The following is a 12,383-nucleotide window of genomic DNA, read 5'->3' as shown; positions in this document are numbered from 1 at the left end:
ATCACCTTTCCTGGTTTTAACCTACCTACTCTGTTTTACTGCTGTAAACTGACTAAGAATAAGACACTAAAAAATAAATCCTTAACAGCAGCAGGGCTGGTTAATTCCTTCAGATATCAGTATCTTGGAATGACTCCATCATCTCTCCTTGGGTGAGGACAGAAGGCAACGTGGAAGTAGATCGATGTTGTCAAAGTCTAGGAAGGGAGCTGGTAGATAACCTCAGTTGTTTGAGGAAAAGGATGGAAGATCATGTATTTTTTAAAATGTTCCAGGAGCCAGAAGTATCCCAGGAAGGTCTGCATCTCAGGGAGTTCTTGAAAATAACTTGTCTCTTGATTTTTCCATTAGCTCCATCCAGAAGGTAAACTTCACCTGACAATGGAATTTCTCCTTTTGGAAGGAAATCCCCTAAACCTTCCAACATTGTTGACTTTTGAGTGGCCTCCACGGCCCTGGATGGAAGATGTAAGGAGGCTGAAGTGGAATTTCAGTGCACTGTCATTTTCTACCCAATGGCATCACTCATGGCTCTGTCCACCCCACCCTAATATTGCGGCCATGCAGTAATTGGCAAATCAGTCTCCTGCTGAGTGATGGGAAGTTGTATGCTAGTAAAATTCATCTCTGTGGAAGGAAGGGAAGGGGAGAGAGGAAGTGTTGGGTGGGGAAGGGAGGAATAAGACCTAATATTTCTGAATTTCACATAAGTATTTGGAAATTTCTGTAATTTAACTATCAAACTAGAATTGAAAAGTATTACAGAATTGACTTTTACTGACAGAAACAAGCTGGCTTGAGCCAGTTTGGCACACCACTGGGAACCTCATACCAGGTATTTTAAAGTGGTAGGACATGTACTACTTAAGCCTTTGCTAGGTAGTTGAAAATTGTGGAAAGATATGCATTAGAGATATGGGCCTAAGCTTGTGCATGGGTTTTGGCAAAGTGGAAAAAAATCCGTAAGTAGATTAGGGCAAAAGGAAGTTCACAGGAAACCCCAGCTGTTGGAAAACTGGAAAATGAATATAGGACCTTTTGTGGGGTGAGAGAGAGAGGGAGGAAGAGGGTGAGTGTGAGAGAGAGAGAGTGTGTGTGTGTGTTTGTGTGTGTAATGCAGATGTGTATTATAAGAAGGATTAAATGGGCAGGGCTGTTATTACATAAAGGAAAAAGAAAATCGATATTTAACCATTTATGTCCTCTGTGCTAGACATTATTTATTTTTTGCTTTTTAGGGCCACACCTGAGGCACATGGAAGTTCCCTAGCTAGGGGTCTAACCAGAACTACAGCTGCCAGCCTACACCATGGCCACAGCAATGCGGGATCCGAGCCACATGTATGACCTACACCACAGCTCACAGCAATGCTGGATCCTAAGCAAGGCCAGGGATTGAACCCATGTCCTCATGAATACTAGTCAGGTTCATTACCACCGAGCCCCCAACAGGAACTCCACATGGATAGGGTATCAATTGTTTTCAGTCTATCTTCAAAACATTCAGATTTGGTAGATATTTCTGCCCATTGTATAGATAAGGAAACTGAGTGAAGAATATTTAAGTAACTTGCTGACGTTCATAGCAGAATGAAGCCATGCAGTTGTGTAACTACTTACCTAATTTCCCATTTCCTCTATTAGACTGCCAGCTACACATGGGTGGTGTGAGAAGCTTTCTTACGCATCACGCTGCCCCAGTGATTGGTGTGTAAAAGGTACTCAATACGTGTCTGCTGAAGTTTGCATGTTTCTGTTACATTGGTGAGAGCCAGCAGGATAAATTCTATATTACTTAGTTAATCTTTCAATATCAAATGAAAATACAGGGAAAAAACAGATTAAATAATGGAGTACTTTATTCAGTAAATGATACTCAACTTATTAAGGTAAGGATACTAAAGGAGTTTCAAATTCATTCAGGAGAATTCTTTCTGGAGGCAATGAAATTAATATGATAGAATTCTGCTTCTCCAAAATCAATTATATTAGTGTATTGAAATAGCACATAAACTGGAGTATCAACTTCTGAACAGATCTCTCTAGTTCTGAAATGAACAAATTTACAGCATTTAATGAAATGTGGTAAATCTTATTTATAAACTGTAAACTTGTATTTCATGGAAATTAACTTATAAATTAAATTGGCTAAGAAAGTTATGCTATCATAACTTTGTAAGTGGTATGTTTTAAATCATATTAAATGTAAAAATTCTGACCTAGAATTTTCTGTCAGACAAGAATTATGGTGATTCAGATTTTGTATAAATAACTTTAGTCAAGTTAGAAACCTGTAGTTAAATACTTTCTCACTAAAAATACTGTATTTCTTCCAGTGAAGAAGGAGAAAAACCATCCATTGTACTTTAACCATTTAGGTAAATTCAACTCTCTTTGTTTTAAAATTTTTATTTCATAAAATAAAATTTTGTTCTTTCCCAGGAGAAACATGTAACTTCTCTAGCAAATATTTAACCATAGATGATATGTTGTGATAGAGGACTTCTTTATTTGTAAATGGTTCTGTCTAAATTTTAAATCCTGGAAAAATATGGACCTTAAATATGTAGAAACTATTCCCAGGAATTATCCTGAAGAAAAAAAAAAGCAACTCATTTTGAATTTCTTTTTTTAACTCATTTATTCACAGAGCTCATGATATAAGAAATAGAAGGTTATATTAAGCCAATGGATTTTATGTAGTTTTTCTTTAAAAAATGAACTACTTTACATACAACTGATGTATTCAAAGCTATTCATCACACGTGTGCATTGTTAACTGAAAGATAGATTCTACAAGAAAAAACAGAAGGAAGACAAATAAAATGCAAAGTCCTTTTCAACTCTGAAAACTGCTCCAAGCTCACATTTCTGTTTGTGAGCCAGTAGTCACATCTTCATACTCAGACAATACAATTTCAGTCTATTCCTTTAGCTTTCTGATATTTTTAATCTATAACGAGAAGCATTCAGAGCCAAGTGCATATAGCTCTGCCTCTTGCCATAACACTGATAAGTTTGCCTTTCTTTGTGAACATTAAAAATGAAAGAGAAACAAAGTTTTTCTAGCCATGAGAAAATAGACATCTGATTTTAAGTTTCCAAGGATTCCATGCAATGGTTATTTTCTCTTTAAGATTTTTGACAAAATATATAGTGCAATGTTCAGATTTCATATATTAAACTATGTCTTGATATTTTACAAAACAGACAAGCAATATTCTTCAGGCCCAACTTGACCAGCTTTGTCATTCTACATTCAAGAGTAAAATATTTCATTTGAGTTTTGAGTTTTATGATCAGGGAATTATAAGTTTATTATATATTCTTGCATAAAGCATTTCCTCTCTAATAACTAATATTCATCATGTTTAACTGAAGACAGAAAGATTATATTCATACAATATAGTACAAATTTGTACCTCAAATTTTATGATATATAGTTCTTATATTTTCTTAATTTCTCCCTTTAAGTATGTCTGCTTTATACCAACTAATAATAACAACTATAGCTAACATTTATGGAGTGTTTCTAACTACAAGGCACTTTACATGGTTTATATCATTTCTTCCCCATAACCACTACTTTAAAGTTCTATCATTCCCCTTATATAAATGAAGACATTGAAGCTTTGAAATTGAAGCAACCAATGCACAATTGTGCAAATGATAAGGAATGTTGCTAGCCTTCTACTGAACTATGCTTTCTGAGGAATGGGATACTTATGTGTTGATAACAGTATTCCATGTACAGTTAATGATTTGTTGAAAATGTTTCTTCATAAAACTCAATCATTGGGCCTGTCTTTCAGGTTCAAAATAACGTTTAACAGAAAGAAAACTCCAAAATTTATAAAAAGTACTGGAATAAAAACAAATTCCCCATTCAAAAAAAGAATATGGCAGACCCAAACTGACCAATCTATATTAAATATTAATTGTTCTTTGCTTTTCTGAATCTGCATGGGTTTCACAAAGACAAAGGAAATAATTGCACAGAAATTATATAAAGCCATATATTCTATTTATAAAACTGACTAGACATTGCTAGCACTATCAGTGCCTTTAACATTATATTATACTTGATATTTCTCTTTAATAAAAATATAAATCCATGTTTATACCCTGAAGCTAACCTCACTCATGCTAAATTATTTATGTATCCATTTTAATATGTATTTTGCATCTGACAGGACAACTCTCCTTAGGACCATTTTACTGACCCACCTGTCATTATGATGGGGTAAACAATGTCACCTTTCCAGTGCACAATGAATTACAAAGAAGTTGCAAAGTACACCATCCATCATGCTGGCACTAAGTAGGTTTTTGAAGTAGATCTGAGATATCACAAATGCTGTTTAGACTGTTACCAGAAAGCAAAAATTGGAAGCTTATACAAAATGGTCATATGATGAATGGACATGACAGCTCTTCAAAGGAAAGGAGCACGCCTCTTCTACAAATAACCTTGTCAAAAGCAAAAGTAGTGGGGAGCTTTGCTGGCAGTCAGACTAGAATAATTTAAGAACTTGTTAATGGCTCTGCCTGATAGAAATTCATGCAAACACCATGTCCTCAAAATCAAAAAGTAGATATGCCTGAATCATCAGCAACAATCTCTCAAGCTTGATTTGAATTGGGAAGTAGTCTGAAGAGACAGAAAATTCACCAGTGTCCTATTAATTAGAATATGTGAGTTTCAGCAATACAGCTGTGTAAAGCACATATATAAAATATATGCAATTATTCTATATCCATATAAAATAATCACCTAGAAATTCCTTTGCTTTTGAAAATTATAGTACTAATATAGAGTGAATTTTAAAAATCAATATCAATAACATACTAATTTAGTGATATAAATATTTAAATTATGTACTTATTGTAATAGATTTCAATTATTAATATAATTCTAAAAACACTTATTGCCAATGTCTTCATCTAATTTTCACAATTTCTTAAATTATGTTCTTCAAATAAAAGATGTTTGTTTTATCCATAATAGCATTTTAGTTCCTTTAATGCTATCCCCTTCTATCTAGGCCTAATATTTCAAACATAGAATATATTTCTACATCTACAGCTAACATTACTTATCCTTTTTTTTTTTTTAATGGCCATACTTGTGGTTTATGGAATTCCCAAGTTAGGGGACGAATAGGAACTACAGCTGCCTACCTACATCACAGCCACAGTAACACCAGATCCAAACTGTGTCTGTGACCTATACCACAGCTCTCTGCAATGGCTGATCCTTAAGACACTGAGCGAGGCCAGGGATTGAACCTGCATCCTATGGATCCCGGTTGGGTTCATTATGACTGAACCACAATGGGAAGTCCCCGTTTTTGTTTTTTTGGGCTATGCCCATGGCATGTGAAAGTTTCTGAGGCAGGGTCGCCATAAGAGCAACCAGAGCTACTGTAGTGACACTACCAGATACTTAATGCCCAAGCGAACTCCTATTTCTCTCTTTTAATAGCTTTGTTATTTTAAATCTTTTCAACATATCTTTGTTAAAAATAGTACTTTATTGAAGTATAATTTGATGTATAATATATTAGTTTCAGGTGTATAACATAGTGATTCACTATTTTTATAGATTATACTCCATTTAAAGGTATAAAATATTGGCTATATTCCCTGCATTATACAATATATCTTTGTAGCTTATTTATTTTATACATATTAGTTTGTACCTCTTAATCACCTATATGTCCTGCCCTTTTTCTCTCCCCACTGGTAAATGCTAATTTATTCTCTTTATCTGTGAGTCTCTATTTTTGTTGTATTCATTTGTTTTATTTTTTAGATTCCACACAGAAGTGATAAAATAATGTATTTGTCTTTCACTGTGTGACATTTCACTAAGCATAATACTGTCCAGGTCCATCCAAGCTGTTTTAAAGGGCAAAATTTCATTATTTATTATGGCTGAATAATATCCCTGTGTGTGTTGTGTGTATTTGTATGTAAAAAAAAATAAATAATGCTGCTATGAACATTGGGGTGAGTGTATTTTTTTGAGTTAGTGTTCATTTTCTTCATATGTGTGCCCATATGATATGCTTGATGATATGGTCGTTCTACTTTTAGTTTTTTTGGGTTTTTTTTTTGTCTTTTTGCATTTTCTAGGGCCGCTCTCATGGCATATGGAGGTTCCCAGGCTAGGGGTTGAATTGGAGCTGTAGCCACTGGCCTACACCAGAGCCACAGCAACACGGGATCCAAGCCGCGTCTGCAACCTACACCACAACTCACGGCAACGCGGATCCTTAACCCACTGAGCAAGGCCAGGGATCAAAACCACAACCTCCTGGTTCCCAGTCAGTTCATTAACCAATGCGCCACGATGGGAACTCCTCTACTTTTAGTTTTTTGAGGAACCGTCATACTGTTTTGCATAGTGGCTGCACCAATCTACATTCCCACCAAAAGAATACTAAGAATACTAATCATGACTTATGATTTCATAAATACTTAAGTACTTCTATGATTCTACAGTAGATCTTGATTTTCTTTCATAGGCAACAAAGAGAAAAGTTAAACACTTAAAACTGATAACATAAATGTGTAAAAATCCTTCATAAATATGGTTACATAAGAATATAAAAAACAATCCAATGGCCCAGGAGATTACTAAAGAGGTCCATGCTAAGGAAATAAAGACACAAGTTATAGTTTCACAGTATCACCTCAGTCAAGGAAGAATGAACGTTTGCCAGAAGAAATTGAAAAGCAAATAGATGGAAGTGATTTGAAGGACCCACTCAATCTTCTGCAGTTTTGTTGTTCTGTTTCGGATTTGCTTTTGTTTAGGAAAGGAGATGACTGTGCTATACTTGAATCATCTAGGATACCAAGGAGTCTAGAAATATGGGGGCTTCCATGCGGTTGAGGGTTCAAGAGAAAATATGTGAGGTAACTTCCAAATCTTGACTTAAGACCACAATTTCTGAGCCAAAGAAAGAATGCTGGTGGCCTCCCTCTATGCCTATTAAGACATAGGTGCATTTCCATTATTTCCTATCAGAAATAGTATATATCAATCAAATCAAATGAATCCTACACTAGAAATATTGCAGACATTTAATGTTAACTTTTAATCAATGAAACAGCTTTTCAAGGTGGTTCTGGTTATATGTAATTCTGTAAAATATTAGAGAATGTTAAAACAGAAAAAAAAAAATACTGAAGCACCAATACCTGCCTCACCCCATTCTATCCCCCCAAAAAACTTAGAACATTAAGAAATAGCATCTATTTTGCACTGTAAATTTGTGATTTAAATAAGTTGTATTAATCAGAGTAAACAATAAGAGTCTTAAAAATCTGTGCCAATAATTAACAATCAGAAAGAATATTTAATTCATATAAAGTCTATAGAGAAGGAGTTCCTGTCAAGGTTCAGTGGAAATGAATCTTTCATCCATGAAGATGCAGGTTTGATCCCTGGCCTTGTTCAGTGGGCTGAGGATCTGGCCTTGCCGCGAGCTGTGGTGTAGGTCGCAGATGCAGCTCGGATCCCATGTTACTGTGGCTGTGAAGTAGGCCTGCAGCTACAGCTCCGATTCATCCCCTAGCCTGGGAACCTCCATATGCTGTGGGTATGACCCTAAAAAAACAAAATAAATAAATAAAATCCTTAGAGGAAATATATAGTCTTATAAAAGACAATGTGTTTATTAAAATGAGACTTTAAATGGAGATGGAAAACTTGACTATGCAAACTAGTGACCAGTTAAATACTATGGTATCTAACTGTTATACTGTCCTTATCTATTCTCTAGCCCCCAAGATTTACATATATTAAGTTAATTCTCACGACACGATTATGACATTGGAACTACTATTACCCCCATATTAGAGATGAGAAAACTCAGACCTAGATGTTTACTTACAGTGGTAATCAGGGAGCTGAGATTTGAAACTAGTCCACGTGACCCTAGAAGCTGTACACTTAACCACAATGCCACAAAAACCACCTTATAAAACCAGCTAACCCAGAAAGACTAAAGGAATCATTCACACCTGGTCCCTTGTTCATACATTTTCTGTCATAGAGAAGAAACACTGTATTTCAAGTCTTAAATGTGTGAATAATCATATCAATTTTCCACTTCAATTTTTGTGTGCATACACAATCTCAAAACACAACTGCTTCCATGTTGATTCTTTCTGTCCATATCAATTTATTAAAATTTGCATCTTCAGAATCAAAGAACAAAATGCACTTGCACTATAAGGATGAAGCAAAATGTGAATGACTCCATCACACATTCAACACTTTTGAAGTAAATTCTTCCAACGTGTTTTCACTTTCAAAATATGACCAGAAAAGGATCAGGAAGTTCAAATCTTCCTTCCCCTTTCCTGGCATCCCCTCACTGAGAACATTTAATGGTTACTTCTGTATGTTGCATCTTGCCAGTTAGTTCAATTTAGATGAAAGCTGTTGTTTTCTAATTTCATTTCACTGTAAATGACAGAGACAAATGGGCATATTACCTTGAGAGTTCCTTTGGCAGAATAGGCTGCGTATGAGTAGAGCAGATCTTGGCTGCTGTGTTTTCTGGCTTCTTCGCTGCAAGGCTGGCCATCAGGATGGAAGCACTGGCCGCTGCTGCTCAGAGTCACAGAGCTGGGAGCAGGGCCTGGCAGGTTCAGCAACACAGAGTAATTTACAAACTGTACATCTTCTAGACCCAAAGAAGTCCACTGAATCTTAATCTTCTTTGAAATTTCCATGTCATCTTCACTTTTGTACAGTTGTACCAAATTTCTAAAAGAAATTTAAAACACATACTCTAAAAAAAGGGGGAAATCTTTATTCTTTTGATTTAGAGCCATTATTAATAAATGTGGAATGTGAATGAAGAATCAGATAGGACACAAGACATCAGTCTAGCAGAGATGATGGGCTTGTACAGAAATGATGCACAGTCAAGCAGAATGAGCAAAATTCTTAAAAACTAATAAAGCACAATGGGACTACAGAGAAGAAAGTAATTAATGCCAGTTATTTTTATTAGTTCTGATCTTTCTATTGACATCAACATATTTAAAACTCACCTCGAAAACTAGGGAGTCATGCTGGTTGAAAGAGCTTTGTATTAAGTTAGTATGATCACAAGTAAATTTATGTGATTAATATATAACTATTGGTATTTAAAGTGATTCAGAGAGAACTCTTTTGATATAAATTACATGACGCTATCTACATATAGGTATGCCATTAAATCACTATATTGTGGTAAAACCAACCACAAATTGTCAAACAAATATGAAGTTTTTTTTTTGTCTTTTTTTGTTGTTGTTGTTATTATTGTTGTTGTTGTTGTTGTTGCTATTTCTTGAGCCGCTCCCGCGGCATATGGAGGTTCCCAGCCTAGGGGTCCAATCGGAGCTGTAGCCACCGGCCTACGCCAGAGCCACAGCAACGCGGGATCCGAGCCGTGTCTGCAACCTACACCACAGCTCACAGCAACGCCGGATCGTTAACCCACTGAGCAAGGGCAGGGACCAAACCTGCAACCTCATGGTTCCTAGTTGGATTCGTTAACCGCTGCGCCACGACGGGAACTCCTGAAGTTAATTTTTATGAGTACTTGCTCTGTAGTCTACATGCTTATTCCTATACCTGTCCCATAATCCATAGTGCACTATTTCTGCTTATGATATCCTAGAAGCTAGACAAAATCTGTTCCAAAAAATCCATAAACCTAGAAAAAAATTAGACATAGGAAATTAAAAAAGAAAAATCTAATAAAGTTTTGCTTTGTTTTATGCTAGAATGCAAAGGAACAAGCTCTTTTTTTTTATAAAAATATATCTTTCTATAAGCATTTTATTTCTCTCCAAACCATTACCTAGGTGGATATTTTGATACTGTCATTTTTGCCCATCACAAATTTTTTTCTCACAATACTTGTTTATCTTAGGACCCTATTTATTCAAGAACCCTGAATGAAAAATATTTGATAAAATAGTAAGTAGTGGACATGGAAAATATGTGTGATGGTATAAAAAAACAAAGCATTACTGAAGAATAAAAGGTAGATCTGTTGAGAGCTTAAAAGCTGGTCTATATAGGAAGATGCAATAACAATTTGCCAGTTGTTTTCTATCCTTTGCCAGTTGCTATTTCTATTCGTTTATTTTTCTTTTTCCTTTTTTTATGGTAGCACCTGCAGCATATGGAAGTTCCAGGGCTAGGGGTCAAACCAGAGCAGCAGCTGAGGCCAGTGCCACAGATTGCAGCAACACCAGATCTCTAACCCACTGAGTGAGGCCAGGGATTGAACCTGCATCGTCACAGAGACAATGCCCATTCCTTAACCTGCTGAGGCACAATGGGAATGTTGTCTATTCCTTTTTTAAAAATATTGATTTTGAAAAAAAAAATATAATTTGACCAATCATCAGTACCATGTAAATTTTATAGAATTGCTGATTGAAAACAAACACACAAAAAAACTACCTGTTATTCTGAATAATATTGGTCAGCCTTCTATTTTATTTTTTTAGTGAGGCATTTAAATTATAATTGACAAATGAAGTTGTATGTATTTAAAGTATACAACATGATGATTCAATATGTACCTTGTGAAATGATTACCACAATCAAATTAACACATCAATCAACTCACCTTTGTTACCTAGTTACCCGTGTTGAGACCACTTAAGATCTACTCTCTTGGCAAATTTCAAAAGACAATGCAATTTTGTTAACTATAGTTACCGTGCTGTATTTAGATTCTCTTATAACTGAAGGCTTGTTTTTCTTGACCAATATCTCCCCATTTCCCTCAACTTCCAGTTTCTGACAACTATGAATCTACTCTTTTTCCAAGAATTTGACTTTTTTTCTTTTAAGATTTCACATATAAGTGATACTATGCAGTCTCTGCATGTGTTGGTCTGGGTTACTGCACTTATCATAGTGTTCTCTAAATTCATCTACCTTATCACAAATGGCACGATCTCCTTTTTAAGGCTGAATAATATTTTATTCTATATACATAGCACTTTTCTTTATTCATCCATCCATCCATGAATACTTAGTTTGTTTTCATGCTTCAGCTATTGTGAATTCTGCTGCAGTAAACACAGAAGTGCAGACTATCATTTCCCCATTGTGTTCTTGCATCCTCCATCTCTTCAACTCTTTCTTTGTTCCTACTATAACTCTCTTTGTAGAATTTTGGGTTAGGCAAGTAAACTAACTGAGTTGAAACTCAATTTGATGAGAAAGCTATTTGGAAATTAAACATCAGTAATATTTTTTGTAATATGTATAAATTGGAGGTGCAGAATGTACATTTTACTTATGTAAATTTGGCTATGTGTAGTCAACATTAACAGAAAAAGAAAAATTTGAATATTGCTTTAGACTTTTGCTGCTCCTTTCACTAGTTAATTGGTGAGCATACGTCTACCAATGAGTGTGCAAGATGTTTATCATTTATTTTGTTATTCTCAGTTTCAAAGTGCTTTATAATGTAAGCAACACAAAAGAACATTAAATGTTTCAAGATGTTTATGTTATACAATATGGCTTTGAAAAGTAAATAAAGTATTTCTTTAGGGCTCAGCTGAAGAATTAGTAATTTGTCTCAATGCTGGAGAATTCCTAAATATTATTCAGTACTAAGCAGAAATTACTTAGTAAAGGATATCTATATTCTCTAGTCCACTTTCAATTTAAAGGATATGTACTTTTTTACTACAACTTCATTTTTTGTTATGAAAAATTGAACATATAAAGATTGTGTAACATATCTAAATTATGGATAATAATGAAAGAATGACCCAGCCTATGAAGTGTAACATTTCCAGTATTATCGAAGCCCCCTAAATAGTCTTTATTTCATCACTCGCCCTAGCCCCCAGAGGAATCACCAAACTGTTTGCTGTTGTTGCTGTTGCTGGTGTTTTGGGTTTTTTATTTGTTTTGTTTTGGCTTCTGTCTTATTTTCATAGATTTAATATGTATTTATATATAAGCCCTTCACAATTCATTCCTTAGGCTTTGAGTTCTTACCTTTATGTAATTGGTATCATACATTCTTCTCCATGTATATTGATATATGACATTATATAAGTTTAACATATCATAACATATGATGATTTTATACATTTATACAATAAATAATAATTACCACCAGAGTGCTAGCTAACACCATCACATCATGTAACTATCATTTATTTTGGGGTAAAATCATGCCTCATTGTGATTTTAATTTGCATTTCCAAGATTACTAATAAAGTTTTTTCTCATATTATTTAGCCATCTATGTTCTATTTCCATGCAATGACTATGTCATTTACCCATATTTATGGAAGTGTCTGTATATTCTGGATAAATTTTCTTTTAGGTA

At 34.8% G+C, this 12,383-nt stretch overlaps 1 protein-coding gene across 1 annotated transcript in view; it reads right to left on the bottom strand.

Moving 5' to 3' along the window:
- The window catches only part of NAALADL2 (N-acetylated alpha-linked acidic dipeptidase like 2), a 967,277-nt gene that overhangs the window by 586,670 nt on the left and 368,224 nt on the right, over window positions 1-12,383 (bottom strand). The window contains exon 3 of the mRNA XM_047786685.1: window positions 8,512-8,785. Coding sequence (XP_047642641.1) covers window positions 8,512-8,785 — 274 coding nt within the window. The remainder of the gene's footprint in view (window positions 1-8,511; window positions 8,786-12,383) is intronic.

This window comes from Phacochoerus africanus, chromosome 1, assembly GCF_016906955.1.
Source record: "Phacochoerus africanus isolate WHEZ1 chromosome 1, ROS_Pafr_v1, whole genome shotgun sequence".
Taxonomy (NCBI): Eukaryota; Metazoa; Chordata; class Mammalia; order Artiodactyla; family Suidae; genus Phacochoerus; species Phacochoerus africanus.
Note: the sequence above shows the minus strand (reverse complement) of the source record. Positions and strands in the feature narration are given on the sequence as shown.